At 50.8% G+C, this 17,994-nt stretch overlaps 3 protein-coding genes across 7 annotated transcripts in view; 1 reads left to right on the top strand and 2 right to left on the bottom strand.

The window, feature by feature from the left end:
* Positions 1-9,560, bottom strand: part of SMG5 (SMG5 nonsense mediated mRNA decay factor) — a 29,150-nt gene extending 19,590 nt beyond the window's left edge. Inside the window, exons 1-5 of one of the 4 annotated variants that reach the window (XM_061120550.1) lie at positions 9,451-9,560; positions 3,656-3,754; positions 3,004-3,127; positions 2,242-2,398; positions 280-369 (exon numbers count right to left, since the gene is read on the bottom strand). In XM_061120550.1, coding sequence (XP_060976533.1) covers positions 280-369; positions 2,242-2,398; positions 3,004-3,127; positions 3,656-3,754; positions 9,451-9,494 — 514 coding nt within the window. In that variant the 5' untranslated portion in view covers positions 9,495-9,560. Of the gene's footprint in view, positions 1-279; positions 370-2,241; positions 2,399-3,003; positions 3,128-3,655; positions 3,755-7,204; positions 7,429-9,117; positions 9,167-9,450 lie in introns of those variants that run through there. The other 3 variants (XM_061120552.1, XM_061120554.1, XM_061120553.1) reach the window with 3 other exon arrangements.
* Positions 8,751-14,052, top strand: TMEM79 (transmembrane protein 79). Its single transcript, XM_061120562.1, has 4 exons — positions 8,751-8,887; positions 9,681-10,497; positions 10,730-10,943; positions 13,839-14,052. Exons 2-4 carry the CDS (start codon positions 9,738-9,740, stop codon positions 14,050-14,052), a joined length of 1,188 nt encoding a protein of 395 aa, XP_060976545.1. The 5' UTR covers positions 8,751-8,887; positions 9,681-9,737.
* GLMP (glycosylated lysosomal membrane protein) lies at positions 12,929-17,994 on the bottom strand. Of its 2 annotated transcripts, none has more exons than XM_061120561.1 (6): positions 17,833-17,994; positions 17,126-17,383; positions 16,709-16,909; positions 16,366-16,584; positions 15,714-15,970; positions 12,929-15,540 (listed from the first exon to the last, which is right to left on the bottom strand). In XM_061120561.1, exons 1-6 carry the CDS (start codon positions 17,947-17,949, stop codon positions 15,453-15,455), a joined length of 1,140 nt encoding a protein of 379 aa, XP_060976544.1. In that variant the 5' UTR covers positions 17,950-17,994; the 3' UTR covers positions 12,929-15,452. The 2 variants fall into 2 exon arrangements, with proteins under 2 accessions (XP_060976544.1, XP_060976543.1); XM_061120560.1 differs by having other exon boundaries at positions 13,365-15,599; positions 17,833-17,993.

The raw sequence follows: 17,994 nt of genomic DNA, 5'->3' as shown, positions 1-17,994 counted from the left end.
AAATTAAAACCTTCCGAACTTACTACTAAAACCAGGTTATCACCCTGACTTTCTTAAAGCACAAAGACATTTTTCCCTTCTTGCATTCACTCATCCTTTTTGACTCATGGAAGAACAGTGAAGAGAAGGAAACACTAAACAGACTGGAGGGAAAAAGTTATCACAGTCCAAACTACTCCTCCTGCCCTCCAGTCGCCTAAAGGGTGGTACCAACAATTTGAACAGCTGGAGCCTGTCCTGGAGCCCAAAAGAGAGAAAATGAAAGGTTCTGATTCTTACACAAGTCCCCCAGGTACACCAGACATCGGTGGCATGCCATCTGCGCCCAATCCATCTCCTTCCCTGAGGCAGACACTGGCTTCTTGCATCCTGAGAAAGAGAGAGAGAGAGGTTTATAAGCCCATTCCTCTGACCTTACCTCTGGAAAACATCTTTCCTAGGCGGAGAATGGAAATCAAGAATCCAGGTCTAGTTTTGGAACCTGGCCTTATGGGGCAGAGATGACGCCCATCCAAGACACAGGCTCACAGGTGGACAGAGGTAGGAACACAGAGGCTCATAAGTAGGAGTCATTCACAGGACAGGAAGGAACTGGAGGAGATGGTCTAGGGTCCTCAACCTAGGACAGCTGCCTGGGGAAAGGTCATATGAAAGGTCATCACAGGAAGGTTACTAAAAAAGAAAAAGAGGTAAAGTCAAGTGTAAGTATAGCTGTGGCTGCCTTGGGGAGCCACTCCCCACCTAAAGGTAAAAGGTAAAGATGGGAAACTTGCCCAGGAAGAATGGCATATGGATGAGACCAAAGGAAATGCTCCTGGCTTCTGCCTGGTGGCGGAGGTCACGGAGAAGGCAGCCTGTTGAAGAGCCTGTCCATGGAGGAGACTTGTCTGACCTGAGGACGGGTGGAGGCCAGAGCCACAGACGCCTGGGCTCTCACCTCTGCCTTTACCCAGGCAGCCCTGGAACTTCAAAGAGCTTCAGCTATTTGGGAGGCAATTCTCCGATGGGCTAGGTACTGATCTGAGTGTATCACAAGGCCAACTGAAGTGATCCTCAAAGCAACCCCAAGGGGTAGTTACTCTTATTACTTCCATTTCACAGTTGAAGAATTCAAAGTCGCATAACAGGTAAGTGACAGAGTTGGGATCCAAATGACAATCTGGCTCCAGAGACCATCCACTTATCCCCTCCATTTTGCAGACACTCTCCTAGGTATGCACCTCCCATTTTGAGAAGCCCTTCCTAATATTTACTATACAGACATTGCTGAGTTGGCTGAATGAGAAATATCTATAAGGAGATAAAGTTGTTTGGGGAATTAATTCTTTGAAATAAGGGTTCGTCATCTTCGTTCAGGCTATGGACCCTCCTGGCAATCTCATATGACACCTATGAATTCTGCCTTGGATTAACATTGCTTTATTTTTGGCCGTGCAGCTTGCAGGATCTCAGTTCCCTGACCAGAGATGGAACTCAGGGTCCCGGCAGTGAAAAGTGCTGAGTCCTTACCTTTAGACCACCAGGGAACCCCCCATTGTTTTGTTCTTAAGTGTTTCAAATGGATAGAATAGAGTGCCTTCTGAGCAGAGAATGCTGCCACACAGTGGCACAGACATAACCTCCATCTCTGACCCAGAATGTCTTTCTGCTGGTGAGGGGAGGGGCAGGGGGCTTGGGGAGGGCAAGGGGTATGAAGAGCAAGGGGAGTTGGGGGAAGAGGGAAGGAGTGCCAGAGGACAGTCAAACTGAAGAGAAAACCACCAACTAGAGAAGGAGGTAAACCATAGCTCCAGCACCTCGGAAATCAAAGAGATTTGCACTATCTTGAAAGAATGTCCATGATTCTCCCAATATTTCTAAAAACTGTAATACTTTCATCAAATACTAGGAAACAATCTCTAAAGTTAAAAGAAAGTGCCAGTCAAATCCAACGGGGAGAAAAAAAAATGCTATCAATATCATCTTCCAGTGCCAGACTTTCTCTAGATCATGCCATCCCCTCCCCCTGGCTCTACATCGGTCTACAACCCCAAACTAAAGAGGCCTCTCTCTTTCCTTAAGATCTTTACCCCAACTCATATGCTTATTTGGTTAAATCCAAATTTCATGAAGCATTTGTATGTCTTCTAGAATCCTCACAGCCTGGCTGGGTCACAAGGTACACAGATACTGAGGGATAAGAAGGCCAAAGTAGAAGCAAACTAACTTGCTCCTCCAGCCCACCTTTCAGATTTCACTGACCTATGAGGGGGTCGGTGACATGGGTCCAGTCGATGCAGCATTGCAGTTCCAGCTGGTAGTGAGACTGGATATAGAGAAGGAGATGCTGGTAGAAGCCAATACCAGCAACCAGGTGTGTCCTGTAGGCACATTCCAAGGTACTCCGGCTGTGGATATGCTGAAGATTAGGAAAAAGAAGGGGCCAGTTAAGCAGTAAGATCAGAGTTCTGCTCCCCTGTCCCCTAATCATTTTTATCTCACTGAAGAAATAAACTTATCTTTTTGGCTCTGGAAACTGGATAAAGTCTGGAACTTTATCCACCTCTCCTCTTACTCATGAGTCACCCCTATACCCTTAGATCTCATTCTCTGGTCTCCCCACCTGGGGTCAGGATCCCCTTCTCTCCTAATCCTAATTCTATATGACTCCCTCCCTCCTTTCTATCTCTTCCTTGATATCCCCACCTATAGCCATGCTCTGGGCCTCTTGCCTAGCTGTCTTTTTGTTCCTTAGCTTCCCCTCTTTAGACAAACTTCTTTCCAAGCTCTGTGACCTCCCCTTGAAAAGCAAAAGTTGCTCAATTGTGTCTGACTCTTTGTGACCCCACGGACTGTAGTCTGCCAGGCTCCTCTGTTCATGGAATTCTCCAGGCCAGAATACTGGAGTCGGTAGCCATTCCTTTCTCCAGGGGGACTCTTCCCAACTCAGGGATCCAACCCAGGTCTCCTGCATTGCAGGCGGATTATTTACTGTCTGAGCCACCAGAGAAGCCCTCCACTTACCTTTTTGTTAGTCTTGATAAGCTGGATAACTTCGTAATATACCTTCCTCCACAGTAGCTCCTCAGCCTTCCTCCCATAGTCCACCGGGTGCAGGAACATAAGCTTGACACAGAGCTCACGCAGCCTGTGAGGATGTGGAGAAGCATGAGAGGGACTGGCCATCCCTTGGTGGGGGACACAAGAATTGAGGGCAAGAAGGCACCTGCCAACACCCCAACTGACAAACGTCTGTGCCTCCCATTAGACATCCAGGCTCACTCAGCAGGACACAAGACAAGCACTCCTAGAAGGCAGTGGAGCCCCAGAAGATACAGGTAGGAGCAGTAAGAATCTTAACAATCTTCATTTTCTTCCCCTGCACCGTTCTCTCCTTTCTACTCGGCCTCTGTATCTCTTCTTTCTTTCCTTCCTTATGCGGTACAGTCAGCTCCCCCAACTCAAACACCATTCTAATGGCACCAGTCTGTTAGATATAGAAGCTGCAGAAAGTGAGGCATCCCCTCTCCCTCTTAGGAAGGCCAGAGATGTCACAGACCATTTATGTACCATGAAGTCAGGAGATAAGAGAGAACATGTCTGTATATGACAGGGTTTCAGGTGGAGAGGAAAAGAGAAACTCTAAGGATGTGTAGTTTATAGGGTCTCAGCTTACTTGTTCCTCAGGCTAATGTTCTCCGGTTTGAACACTTCTTGATAAGCGGTTTTGTTGCAAAGGATGAGGTCAAGTCGATGCACAGCCTCCACCACAGCCCTGCAGGGAATTATAGGCAAACAGCCCTTGAGCCATGCATATGGTCCATATACTGATCTTACAGGAAAAGCTACAGAATTAGGGGTAAGGAAACCAAGTGGCTGCAGGTTGAGCTCCAATCAAAACAAGATGAACAGAGCTTCCATCTTGATACAACCGCCCCCTCAGAAGATGTCTGGCAATGCTGAAGACATTTTTGATTGTCACAACCCCGGGGAGGGGAAGGGGAGGCACTGCTATGGCAGTTAGTGTGTGCTGCTAGACACCCCACAATACATGGGACAGTCCACCATCATAACTGTCATGCTAACTGTCAACACTGTCAAGGTAGAGAAACTCTGACATGGGAAGGCAGGCTCTCTCAATGGAAAGAGCATAGGTTCTGACACCAGGCAGAAAATCTAGGGTTTGAATCTGGCTGTGTCTTACTAACTCTATAATTTTGGGTGAAATTACCTAACTTCTTTAAGGCTTAGTTACCAATTTATAAAAATGGAGATAAGAGTAGTTACCTCAAAGGGCTGTTGTGAAGAGTAAATGAAATAATTTAAATACAGCACTGCTATATAGTGAGCATTTGATATATATTGGTGAAATGAATTATTATTATTAAAATGCTGGCTTATTATCAGACATAAAGGAAAAGCACTCCTAACACAAAATTCTGTTCTGCAATAATGGGGTAAGAGAAAGGGGAATGAGAGTGTCCCCGAAGTTTTTAAAGTATCCTGGATTCTGCTGAAGGAACCAGTTGTTTTAATATAGAGTATAGTCTCTAGAATCAGACAGTCTGGGTTCAAATCCCAGCTCTACTTCCTACCAGCTATAGAGTCCTGGGTCAAGTATTTACCTTTTTTATCTCAGTTCTCTCATCTATAAAATGGGATTAGTAACATCACCTATTTTGTGCAGGTTAAATTAATTAATACATAAAGCATTCATAACAATGCCTTGTACACAGTAAGTGTTTAGTAAGTACTGGTCTTCATCCTGAGGAGGATATTCCAGGCCTTAAGAGAAAAGTTCAAGGCAACTCTGCAACGAATGGCCAAGAGGTACCTAAGTAAGTATCATCTCTAGAAGGGTAAAACCCAGAGGATGACAGACAGCAGCTGTGAGAACAGATGAATCAGGCACTGCTCTTGGACACAAAACAACCAAAAAATAGTGAGTTACAATTCCTAAAATAGTCCAAAACTGATTCAGAATACTGAAACGTGCTCCTGGGCCAGGGAAAGTGGGCCACAGCAGGCTAGCATCTTGTGGTGGCTCAGTTGGTACCCCTAAAAGCTGTCCTGTACTTGGTGAAGTGATCACCAACACCCAGCTGAGTGGGTGGGATGGTAATCAAGGCCTTCTCAAAGACAGTCTTAAGAGACCAGCATTTCTCCAAATACCTCCTGGGCTGCCTAGAGATGGAAGCCAAGCTCTTTTAGCCAGCCAGGCCCTCAATGCCAAAGGCAGCACCAGGCAGCCATCAGTAATATGCCAGTTTAGTCCCCAGGAAAGGGCCATGCACAGATCTAAGGTGGTTGGGTGGGGAGGACTCCACACTTTCTTTTACATTTCCCATCAGACCATAAGCTCCTCCATTAAGTTGTAATCTCATTTAGAACAAAAACTACAAAAACCAGTCTTGTGTCTCATTCACTACTGTAATCTTAGGTCATGACGCACAGTGTTAAAAAAGAAAAACATGTTTAAAAAAAAATTTTAAGTAGTTAAAATTGGCCTAATTGGTGCTTGCATCCCTTTCAGCATCCCTTTTCCAGCTGCCTTTTCTGAGGGGCTTCAAACATTTCAGAATTTCATTTCTATACACAGATTGTGGGAATTACCCAAATTTACAGAAGCTCCAATGCCAGTTTCATAGTCCAACAACATATTTACCTTGGGCCGAGAAATCAAACCTTCTTCCCCCAGTTCTTCCCACCAATCACCACTGCTATAATAAACAATTAGAAAGAGATGTGCTGCCTCAAATTGCCACCCTACCCAAAGCCAACAATGCACAATTACCGGCAGAGAGACCCCTGTGCATACATGTAAGCCACACATGCAAACATATCAGCTTAAGTCAGTCAGTTCTGTGAGGGCAGTGGCTTGAGAAAAAACAAGATTTGAGAATGATAAGGATGACCAAAGCCATTACCAAAAGCTGGAGACAAGTGAGGAATCTCACAGACACTGCCCACGCTCTCTGACAGGCAGCAATGACACTCGGCGGCATGACGAGGCACACGTGCCACCCCAGTCTCTTCATCCGCCCGGAGACTGCTTGGGGCAGCCCACAGTGCGAGCCCAGAGGCTGAGGGCTTGGATCACTTTTCTATTTTTGGAGCAGCCAATACTCCCCTCTGCCTTCTGGCTTAGGAAGCCAGACCAGGCAGGATGCCTACCCAAGGGAGGAAAAGACAACATGCTCTTGACTCTTTCACTGCCAAGATGGGGCTCATGGCTCTGAAGATAGTCTTCTCATGCAAACACCTCTGGTTCCAGAGCCTCAGCCAAATGAAAACCCCAAACTCTTAACTTCCTAGTAGAAAGCGGGAAAACTCAATTTGGTCTCTATGTGTCATTCTATTTTTGATCCACATCCAGAAACCATGTTCTAGCTGCCCCACATAAAAATATCCTCCGCTTAGGGCGGGAAATGTTCACCCCGGTCTGTTCCCAACAGAGGATTGAAAGACTGAATGAAGATGTTAAGAAGCGTGAGTGGCACTGTGGAAATGAGAAACCAGGAATGGAGTTGCCTGGCAAGAGACTGCAGTCATGAGGCTGGAAGGAAAGCAGGACTCAGGAGTCCGTCCCCAGGTGCCCGGAAATGGGCTCCGATGACCTACGAAAACTCTGGACTCAAAGTCCTTCACCTCCCTGCCAGTCCAACACAAATACTCTTACAGCCTCTTTATTTTCATTCAGATTCCCAAAACTTGGAGCCCTAAGTGACCTAAAAGCCTATCAAATCCAGATCGCTCCTTTTAAGGATGAGAAAACTAAAGCCCAAGGTCACACGGCGAACGGCAAAGCAAAGACCTCTCTTGATTTCAGTCCAGGGTTCTTCCCTGTAAATCCTTACAGGGTTCTAAGCACTATTCCCTTCCGGGTTTTTCTCCCATCTGTGACCCCACCCTCACCTTCTCAACCCCTGCAGTCCCCAATTCCCACCTTCTTACCCCAAATCCGCAAAGCTCGGAGCCCGTCCCAAGCTCACTGCGGAAGAGATTTCCTCCACGTGCTTCCCTCCCACCCTCCCACCCACCCAATTCCTTCTTTCAGCTCAATCCCAGGTTATGGGGCCCCGCCCCCTTTGCTCCCTCCAAAATTGCACCCTCTTCACTCACCCATTCCCCAGCCCGGCACCGGAGCCCGCCCGTCCGGGAGGCCCCGCCCCTCGCTGTCCCCCACTTCCCTTGGCGGCTGCACTCACGCCGCGGCCCCTCTCACCGGTAAAGCCGCTTAGTGTGGAGGACCTTTGCTTCGGGCTCGCTGCTCTCCCCTGTGGGGGGGCCTTGGCTCATGATGCCCGGGCCCAGGGGCGGCTCCCGGTCACAGGCCCCCGCCACCCACCGCTACTGCCACCACTGCTGTCTCCGGCCGTAGCCGCAGCCGCCACCGCCGCCGGCCCTGCTCGGCCGCCATCGCTGTGAGGCGGCTGGCCGCGACAGCTCCTCCTCCGCCTGCCAAATCTCGCGATAGCAGCTGCAGGTGGCGGGCCAGTGGCCTGCTGCTACCAAATCTCGCGAAACTCTTTTTCCCTCCCGGGAAGTTGCCAGAACTAACTCTGGGCAGCCTGGCCTCTTTCCGGCTTCGGTGATCCCTTGCGAAAAACTTTATCGACACAGCTGCCAGACAACAAGCAGTGGACTCTGCGGCGACGGTGCTGAGGCTAAGCTGGATCTGGACAGATGGGCTCACAGCTAGGAGCATGACTTTGCTTTGTCCGACAGTGGTCATTTGGCCCATCCGTTTGAGCCGAGCCTCTTTCAGATTACTGGATAGAATGATTCTAATTCTCCCCCTTTCCCTATTAAACAAAAAACGTGTAGATGAAAAATTTCTTGGAGAGTCAAGCATGACATAAGAGAAAGGCCATCCAATTCAGGACTTCTGTACCTGGGCCCTTCAGTTTCCCCCACCCAACCCAAAGATTTCCGTTTGCTGTTAATCTCCAACCAGCCCAGCAAACATTTACTGAACACCTGCCACAGTCTTCCAGCCACAGTTCTGGGTTCTGGAGACCCAGGCATGAGCAACCCAGGCACTGCCCCTCCCCCCATAAGGCTCAAATGACTTCAGGGGAAAAGATCCGCAGGAATGAGAAGCAACAGCCTTATGTTTCTGCCCGTCTGGTCTTTCCATGGGAAAGATCACCTTGGATTCCTATTGCTTTCTTAACCTTAAACCTAAAGTGTTCAGTGGACCCATGTACACGCTGTAGTGGGAACATAAATTTACTTTCCAGACATCGACTGACCTTTCTGTCCTGAAACAACCTGTCTTTCCCACTCATTGGCCTTTCACTTGCTGTTCCTCTGTCTGGAACACTCATTCTCCAGATTTCCCATCAGGTCACAGCTCAGATATCACTTTGGCAAAGAGGTTTCTCCCTATTGATATTGTCATGTTGGTTTAGTTGCTAGGCTTCTTGATTATCTGTTACCCCAATAGAGCCAGCTTTTTAAGCACAGAGACTTTGCCTGTCATCTTGTTTTTCCTGTGTCTGTCCCTAGAATAGTGCCTAATAGGTGCCCAGTAAATACTGAATGAATATGGGTAGTAATTCTACTTCTTTTGGGGTATCCCAATCTATTTCAGAGCCCTTTGATGCAGAAACCCACTCTTACCCCTTTGCTTTCCTGTGCTGGGAGTTCCTACACATCCCATGTTCCCAGAACACACACCTCTGGGCTCAGAAAGCATGACGTCCTCCTTTAATGCTTTTTCTGTCGGCAGATTCAGCAGGGCGGGGCCTTCCCCTTTAAACTGGGCCCCACCTGCTCTGGTCAGACAGGTTTGGAGACACAGGTAAAGGGAGGGAGACTGAAAGGAATACTTGTAGAGCCAGCAGAAGAGCTGGGCAGCTCCTTCCCGGACGCTGGGGACCCTCGACCTCTCTCCAGATGGAAAGTAAGAGGGTGTCATGGGTCCACACAGTAGGGGGTAGGAGGTCCTTGGGGAGGTGGAGAGAGGGAAATCAGCCCCATCCAGAAGCAGTGAGATGGAGGACAGCAGGGAGGGGACAAAGACCAGAAAGGAGGCATGGGAAACAACCTTCATTAGACTTAGAGGTCAGAATGGATCCACCCGGGCCCTCCGGAGACATAGGGGGTGGGTTACTGAGAAGTTTGGAAACTGACCAAGTATCCAGATTGGAGACAAAAGACCAGGGTGCATTGCCACTACCAGCTCCTTGGGACAGATCTGTTGGCAAATCATGGGTGTCAGCTGCCAGGAAAGTTCCAGTTGGGGATCTGCAGGGGAAGGGGAGGTGTGGAGGAGAAGGGGCAGCTTCTCTGTTCACAAGATCCTTCATGGGAAGAAAGCCCTTGGCAAAATTCTAAATATCTCCCTTTCCTCCCATTCCTGCGTTAGGGTGGCCATGACCCCAGGGGTTTTGGTGGAGGGGGTAGAAGGCGTGGGTGGAGGCTGGCTGAGGCCATAGCTGCCAGGGCCTGTGCCCCCTGACTCACCTTCTCCTGCTGAATAGCATTTGATGTCGAAAGGGTGCCTCCATTTCAGCTGCACACTTCTCTCCTGCCTCCCACTGTTTGAACAACTTCTTCCAGATCAGGTTCTCTCTAAGATCCCAGAAGGGGCTAAAGTCCATGAGGCCAGCTGCCCTGGAGAGTTGGTTCTACCAACCCCTCCTGAGGGCCAGAGGATGGCAGCTTCTGACAGAACTTCGCTCTGCTCCCTCCAGGGTGACATCACTTTGTGGTAGACGTGAGAAGTGAGACGTGAGAAGTTGGGTCCCAGGATGACAGAACCCGAGACCCTGGCCCTGCTGGAAGTGAAGGGGCCTGAGACCCTGGAGAAGAGCCCACCCCAGGCCTTGGTCCCCAATGGCCGGAAGCTGGAAGGGGAAGATGGGGTTGAGTCCCTTGCAGCTGAGTCCTCTAGAGTGGGGTCTTCGGCTGAGTCTCCCACAGCCAGAGAGGGGACCGAGGACGGTCTAGACAGCACAGTAAGTGAGGCTGCCACTTTGCCTTGGGGAACTGGCCCCCAGCCCAGTGCCCCGTTCCCAGATCCCCCCGGCTGGAGGAACATTGAGCCTGAGCTCCCCGAGTCAGAGCCACCCACCAAACTAGAGGAGTTGCCCGAAGATGAAGCCAGCCTGCTGCCCGAGAAGGCAGCCCGGGCCTTCGTGCCCATCGACCTACAGTGCATTGAGCGGCGGCCCCAGGAGGACCTCGTTGTGTGCTGTGAGGCCAGCGAGGGCGAGCACCGCCGGACCTTCCTGCCTCCACGGGCCACCCACCCTGAGCCCCCGGAGTGCAAGTGGGCCGAAGCAGTGGTGAAGCCGCCTGGCCGCTCCTGCGGGGGCTGTGGGGGCTGTGGGGGCCGAGAGGTGCTGAGAGCCGTGGCCTCGGTGGGAGCCGCCCTCATCCTCTTCCCCTGCCTGCTCTACGGGGCGTATGCCTTCCTGCCCTTCGATGCCCCACGCCTGCCGACCATGAGCTCCCGCCTCATCTACACCTTGCGCTGTGGGGTCTTCGCCACCTTCCCCATTGTACTGGGTGAGCCTGGGCCCTGTGGGAAGGGAGGGGGCGTCTGAGAGTCGGGCTGGAGGGCAGGGCCTGCCTGACTTGGAGAGCAGCAGAGTTTCCCATCACTAGACCTGGACCCTCAGGGCCTCCCACACCCTGTCCCCCGGTGTGCTCACCTCCACTGAGGACCACCTCAGCCCCACCCAGGGTGCAGAGCCCATGCCTCCTCACCTGATCCTGTGTGCTCTCCATCCCCACCCAGGGATCCTGGTGCACGGGCTGAGCCTATTGTGCTTTTCTGCCCTTCGACCCTTTGGGGAGCCGAGGCGGGAGGTGGAGATCCACCGGCAGTATGTGGCCCAGTCGGTCCAGCTCTTCATCCTCTACTTCTTCAACCTGGCCGTGCTTTCCACCTACCTGCCTCAAGATACCCTCAAACTGCTCCCTCTACTCACTGGTCTCTTTGCCATCTCCCGGTGAGTTGGGGCTGGGGGTGGGGCACAGAGGAGGTGGTGGTGCTTAAGGGACCTGGGCATCTGAATGTCTGGAGAGTCAGGGGGATTCTGGATTCTGAATCAGCCCAAATGTACACCCTGGAAAGTTGAGCCCACTTTCTGCCTTGCACTTTACCTCACTTGGCAGCTCCTATGTCTTTCATAAGACACATATATCAACCTAGAATAGGAAGGGAAGGGCTTTTGGGTGTCACCTAGACCAACTTCCCACCCATTGCAACCACTCCTCTATGACACTCTGGTCAGGTGGCTATTGGCTGAACATTGGTTGAACATCCCCTGTGACCAAATGCTTTGTTCTTTATGAGGCAGTCTTATTTTATTTATCAAAAGTCCTAATTTTTAGAAAGTTCTCTTTTATACTGTGCTAAAAACTTCTGCCCTGACTCTAACCTCTGGAATTCTCTAGTCAATTCAGATCTTTGACAATAGTTCTCAATTCTGACTCCCAACAGTCTGCTCTCCCAGTGCTTACTTTGCTAAATGGTCCTGGTCCCTTCACTAGCCTGTCTCTTTCCCTGTAGGCAGGAAATTCTGCTTATCAAATGGGAGTGGGTGGGGGCTAGGCAAGGGATTGTCCTGTTCATCCACATTGAGGGCACATAGGTCTCAGAGCAGCCTCATTACTCTCCTTTCATTTAAGATTTGAAGATCTTTAGGGGTACTTTCATGTAAACTATGTTAACCCAGAAGGTACCCTTGAATTTCTGAAGTCTTTCAGAAATGCAGATCTTTCCATTTTTCCCCCCCTAATACATTTCCTTTTGTTATTTTCTCTTTTTAAAGAGATTTTATCATATTTATTTATTTACAGCTGTGTTGGGTCTTTGTTTCTGATCAAGGGCTTTCTCTAATTGTAGCAAGTGGGGGCTACTCTCTAGCTGCAGCACAGGCTCAAAGCACACGAGCTTCAGTATTTGCAGTGTGTGGGCTCAGTAATGGGGGCTCGCAGGCTCCAGGGCACAGGTCAGTAGTTGTGGCACAGAGGCTGAGTTGTCCCACAGCATGTAGGACCATGCTTCAGCATCCTGGAGCAGGGATCGAACCTGTGTCCCCTGCATTGGCAGGTGGATCCTTAAACCACTGGACCACTAGGGAAGTTCTGTTATTTTCCATATAGGATTCCAGGTGGCTTTAACTGCTAAAGCATTCTTCCTATTAAGCTAAAATCTGTCTTCCTGTCACTTCTAAGTGTAGTCTAATGGTCATTTGTCCTGCCAGTCTCCTGACCATCATACAGTCCTGCATGTTCTTCCAGTAGATGTTTTCCAAGATAACTATGTTCCTGTTCATGTAACTCAGCCTCCCATCTCCTTCTCAGGGAATGCTGGTCTCAGATAAGAAGTTGGTTTAATTTGGTTTAAGCAGTAAGAATCATCAGGGAGCTAAAGGACCAGCAGTTGTCTGGTCCATCTTACCCATTCTACCGAGAGAAAATGACTATGAGAGGAAGTAACTACGGACTGGGGGAGAAGAGTGGCATAGGTCTGTCAGCAGCAGAGGCAGGACTGGAACCCAAGTCCCTTCCCTCTCATCCAGGGTCCTTCTCTATGGGCAAGTTACCTGCAGCATGTACTCTTCCCTCTATTACACAGGTGAAAATATAGGGGCCTCTCAATTTTGTAATAGGTGGTCCTTCGTAAGAGGAAACTGCTGCCCTCCTCCCACTGAGGGGTGTGTATTTTTGAATGGATCTTCCAAAAGGGGAAATTTAGTTGTGCCTGATCCACCCCTCTGGGCTTCAAGCTCTCTTGAAGCTGGCTTCCTTACTCTCTTCTTTCCCTCAGCCCCTTTAAAATGGCAGGAGAGGCTGATGAACACGCATGGGTTCAAATCATGGTTTTACTGTTTCCCCAATATGTGACATTGGATGCGTCTTAACCTTTTGGAATCTTAGTTTCTCCATCTACAAAAGGGGAAATAAACACAGTGGAATGTACTGCAGCTGCGAAATAATGAAGCTCTTTATATACTGATATGACACAATCGCTTCTCAGGTGGGTCAGTGGTAAAGACTCCACCTGCCAATGCAGGAGATGCAGGCGATGTGGGTTCAATCCCTGGGTTGGGAAGATCTCCTGGAGTAGGAAATGGCAACCCACTCCAGTAATCTTGCCTGGAAAGTTCCATGGACAGAGGAGCCTGGTGGGCTACAGCCCATGGAGTCTCAAGGAGTCGGAGACAACTGAGCAACTGAGCACACACACACAATGACATAACCTCCAAGATGCATTCAATGGGGGGAAAAAATCAATGTGCAGAACAGTCTCTATAGTATGCTCAGTTCAGTTCAGTCACTCAGTCATGTCTGACTCTGCAACCCCATGGAATAGCATGCTCCCAAACCTCAAAAAAAGAAAAAAGAGGCAGGGGAGGAAAACATAAATTTTCTTGTTTATATATACAGAAAACTTCACGATGTATGAGAAACCATAATATTGGATGTCTGGGGTGGGAGTAGAATCGAGGCGAGGAGGTGAAGGAAGAGAACAGAGTATCTGGGAATCAGTAAAGGAAAACATTTTACTGTACTCACTGGTGCCTTTGAATTTTGAACCATGTAAATGTATGTTGCCTACTCAAAACTTTTTAATTCAAATTTGAGAAGTATACAAAGAGGGAGGTGAATAATATACACACTTCATAGAGATGTGAGGTCTAAATTAAATAGTGCCCCTAAAGTAATTAGTACCGTGCCTGGCACATACGTCAGTGCACGAACACTGGTTGTTTTCAGAGGTATCAGTTGTGCCAACCAACCCCCATCTGCCTCCCTCACTTTCCACTCTCCCTATCATCAACCTGTTAGCTGATGCACTTCCCTCAAGGAAAGCCCGACCTTTGCTTGCCTCCCAGGCTCATATACTGGCTGACCTTCGCTGTGGGCCGCTCCTTCCGAGGCTTTGGCTACGGCCTGACGTTCCTGCCCCTGCTGTCCATGCTGATGTGGAACTTCTACTACATGTTCGTGGTGGAGCCTGAACGCATGCTCACTGCCTCTGAGAGCCGCCTGGACTACCCTGACCATGCCCGCTCAGCCTCAGACTACAGGCCCCGCTCCCGGGGCTGAGCTGCCCCGCCCCCTCTGTTCCTGGGCGGGATGAACCCACCTACTGCCCGGACAGGGGTGCCATCCAATCAGAGCCTGGGGTGCTCCCCTTCATCTTAGGAGCCTGGGACAATTATATGGGAGGGACTTAAACAGTCTTTCAGGGAAAGAGGTGGACAGCCATGTTCCTTAAGAATGCTGAGGACACGGGACCAGGGGCAGAGGCATGGTTCCTTCCTTAGCAGCCTCTGACCACTGCCACAGGGTCCACAAAGGCTGGACTCTGCTCCCCACTCTGCAGCCTCCTGCCAGAGGCAGCCGGTGGAGCATAGCCAAAACTCTGACCATTTCTGTGCTGGGTGTCTAAGCAGAGGGCTTCCAAGAGACTGGAAACATGCCTATGCCTTAGGTAAAGGCTGGGCATCAGATCAAATAGGACTTTCCTGTTTGGTGAAAAACCTTCTGGGGACCTGGGTTCAGGACCCTCCATGACTGGCCTTTGTAGGCCCTTTAGCCTCAGCCAAGTCCGTTACAGCTGCTCTAGCCCAGAGTGGCTGACTCCTGTCTTCCAACCCTTTAGGTCCCTGTAACTTTGCACCTCCAAAGTGCCCAGTCATATCTCTCCTGTGGGAAGAGGAGCAGACAGGGAAACCTGCTTCCTAAGAGGTGTGTGTATGTGTGTGTGTGTGTGCGTGCATGCCCACACATGTGGTGGCTGGGAGTGGCTGGAAGGCATGGTGGTTGATGTTAACCCCGTCTGAATGTGTATATAATAATAAACGATTAACACCACAGTCTTTCTTGGCTCTTCCGTTGGGTTTGCCCCTTAACCTCAAGTGTCCCGTCCTTGTTTGATTCAGACTGCACCAGAAACCTCCCAGATCCACATATTGAAGAGTGGCTGGGAGGAGCCTGGTCCCATGGCAAGGGAGAGAACTAGGCCTGATGAGGAAATGGGGCTTCAGAAAGAATTTGCCTTCCATGCCCCTCCTCCAGCCCGCTCATTCCCTGGAACCAGGTTCCAACCTGCCCAACAACGCACCATATTGAGAGACAAGCCCTGTGGAAAAAAAAACTAGTCTATTTCATGCCTTCCGGGGCAGCAAACAGTCAGAAGGCCTCTCTCATTTAGGCCTGTGAGTCCCATTCAAGGCAAATGGGATGGTGGAGGAACGGGGAGGCAACACGGAGGGGACCCTCCCTCTAGCAATCATTCTGTGTCTGGTCCCTCCTCAGAGTTGGAAGGAAGCCCCACCTGGGTCCCCCAGGAAGTTGAGGCTGATCTGAGGTTCTACCGAAAAGGAAGACAGCAAAGAGGAGGAGCTGGCTGGGAATACTGACCCTCAAACCTGCAGACCAGCAAGGCAGGTCGAGTAATGTCCTTTCCTCTAGACAGCAGGCCTCAATTTATGGACTGGTATTCAGAGTACCGCTTGTGGCCCAGCAGCAGAAACAGGCCTCCTGCCAGCAGCATGAGCACTGGAGCACCGAGGGCCACTGCCACGATGCCTAGAATGAGCGGGGACAAGGCATCCATTGGAGGGGTGCCCACACCCAGGAGCATAGACCTAGAGCAGGCAGAGTGAGAGAGAGAGGGAGTCAGGCTTAGGAGGGAAGGCTGAGAGGCCTAGCCTTCCTCCACTTCAACCTCCCAATCCCACAGCCCAGGCCTTGACTCTCACCAGCTGAGGTAGTGTTGATCCCAGTAGCCAGGGCCTGTGGAAGCCCCAAATGTCAGATTGAAGGCACAGAAGTTGTTCTGGGTCTTAAAGAAGGCTCGGACAATGGGTGACTGGGGGAGAAGGTATGCCAAGGTGGGGTAAAGCGGGGAAGATTGGCAGGGCATGGCTGATTCCCGGCTGCCCTGCTTCTGGGAGAAAGCCACTGGTCGCCACTGCATGAAGCCTGATGGGAGGGAGCTCCATAGCAGCTGATCCAACTGAGGAGAAATGCAAACACATAGGTTGAGGAGGACAAAAGATGCTGGACCCTTCTGTTCCCCCGCCCTTTCACAGCCTCCCTCTGTCATGAGTTGTCCTGAATCCTAGGCCTGGTTCTAGAACTCAGAGCTGGATGACACTGAGTCCTTTCCCAGTCTCAATACTCAGCCAGCTTGCACCAGCTCCCAACTCTGGGACCCCAGGCCCTTGCACATCCCACCAGCCAGAGCAATAGTCACACTGTACTGCCTTTCCTCTGAGCTAAAGTCATTAGCATAGCGTTCAGCACTTAAAGGAACTGAATGAAGTGTTGATAAATAGTAGACTGTTGAATGATTCTGATAGAGTCCCCCTCCACACCCCAACCTGTCTGCTTTTCTGCTGGAAGCCTCACCTGGAAGACAGCAGGGGCATACTCATCATCGATGGAGTGCAGCTCCTGCATTGAGGGGCAGCCGGGGCCCGGGCCCAAGGTGGCTACCTCCAGCCCAAACAGGGAGCGGTTTCCCCGGGGAGAGACCCCAGCCAGGGCCACCTCTAGCTGGCAGGTGTCCGCTGAGTGCAGGAGGCGAGGGGGTTGGGCTGGTCGGCCAGATGTGGAGAAGGCCTGGACCTACAACGGAACAGGCATGGGAGAGGTGGGAGGCAGGTGGATGCCTATGTTGGAAGGCAACCCCTATCATTAATTCCCACGTTCATAAACCAGCCTTTTGAGTTCAAATTCCCTATATCCTTACCCTGAAGGTCAGGCTGCCATTGGCAAAAGCCCCAGTGGGGTCGTCAACAGGGTGGCCTCGAAACGTGGCGCTGAGGGTGGCAGGATCCAGTGAGTCAGTGATGTTGTTCCAGGAGAAATTGGCCAAGGAGTACGGGGGATATGATTTTCCTGGAGGCCTTGAGGCCGCGTCGGACATGTTGGTGCTGTCAAACTCAAATAGCTGTGAGGGGAGGGGGGGAGGGGTGGGGAGGGACAGGGTTTGCCCGAGTCCAGCTTTCTCCTGAATCACCATCCCGCACCACACCATCACTGGCCCCACCCCAGGCTCTCACACATGACTGTACTTCACCTACTCCCAGTCTTCAATTTCTCCCTCTGACTAGAATGAACCCTCTTCTCTGCACTCTTCCCCTTGGATCTCCCCCAACCTCCTCACCCTGGTAAAGACAAGGGCAGAAGAAAACTGGATGCTCTTCTTGGGGAGCACCATCAGGCCCCCGTCAGGATCAGAGGAGAGCAGGAGGCTCCAGTTGACACTCAGGGTGCTGTTGGGGGTGTTGGTGGCCACCAACAGCACTGCTGGGGGACCCAGGCTGCTCCACACGTAGTGCAGCGTGGAGTTGGTACCCACTGCCTGAATATGAAGCAGGTTCTGGGACAAGTCCGGCCAGTTAGAGATGACCTTCAGAGACACCTGGAACAAGGAGTGGAGGATGGTCAAGAGAACAGGGTCAGGGAGAGACACAGGACAAAGATGTCTGGGGATGAGAGGGGGCTTGCAAAATGATAGGGAAAGAGTGCAAGAGGAATGCTTGTGGGAGCTAAGAGAACCTCACTGTAAAGGGCAGACATGGCGGGAGGAGAGGCGGGTAGAGCCAAAACTGCCCTAACCCTGGTGGAGAGATCAGGGCACACGGCTGAGGAAGAAAAAAATCCAACACTTGCTTGGACCTGGATCACACAGGGCTAAGTCGGCGTCCAGATTCTACCACATCCGTCCTACTCCATAATCCTGTACCGTGACCCATGGCTACCCGGACTCCTCAATGCAAGCACCTTTCATCCCCACCCTTCGGTTGTCCTAGATTCCAACCACCCTTCAAGGCAGCATATGCTGAAACACCTTTTGCTCTAGCCCCTCACCTGGCGGGTCTCCTCCCCCAGCAGGCCAAGTGGAGCTGCCGTCAGGAGACTCAGGAGGAGCACGGGGCCGGGGGCACAGTACCCCCAACCCCGGCTAGGCTTTTCATAGCCGCTCATGTGGTCCCAACTTCAGAGGACGGAAGAGACGCCGAAGTCATGTGA

This window comes from Dama dama, chromosome 20 (assembly GCF_033118175.1).
Source record: "Dama dama isolate Ldn47 chromosome 20, ASM3311817v1, whole genome shotgun sequence".
Classification (NCBI taxonomy): domain Eukaryota; kingdom Metazoa; phylum Chordata; class Mammalia; order Artiodactyla; family Cervidae; genus Dama; species Dama dama.
Note: the sequence above shows the minus strand (reverse complement) of the source record. Positions and strands in the feature narration are given on the sequence as shown.

Excerpts from the sequence above, each read along its gene's own strand:
- TMEM79 (XM_061120562.1), top strand. The coding sequence starts at position 9,738 with ATGACAGAACCCGAGACCCTGGCCCTGCTGGAAGTGAAGGGGCCTGAG. Across the intron at positions 10,498-10,729 it reads CACCTTCCCCATTGTACTGG|GGATCCTGGTGCACGGGCTG; the intron begins GTGAGCCTGGGC and ends ATCCCCACCCAG. Across the intron at positions 10,944-13,838 it reads GGTCTCTTTGCCATCTCCCG|GCTCATATACTGGCTGACCT; the intron begins GTGAGTTGGGGC and ends CTTGCCTCCCAG.
- GLMP (XM_061120560.1), bottom strand. The coding sequence starts at position 17,949 with ATGAGCGGCTATGAAAAGCCTAGCCGGGGTTGGGGGTACTGTGCCCCC. Across the intron at positions 15,971-16,365 it reads ATGCCCCTGCTGTCTTCCAG|TTGGATCAGCTGCTATGGAG; the intron begins GTGAGGCTTCCA and ends ATTTCTCCTCAG. Across the intron at positions 15,600-15,713 it reads GATCAACACTACCTCAGCTG|GTCTATGCTCCTGGGTGTGG; the intron begins GTGAGAGTCAAG and ends TGCCTGCTCTAG.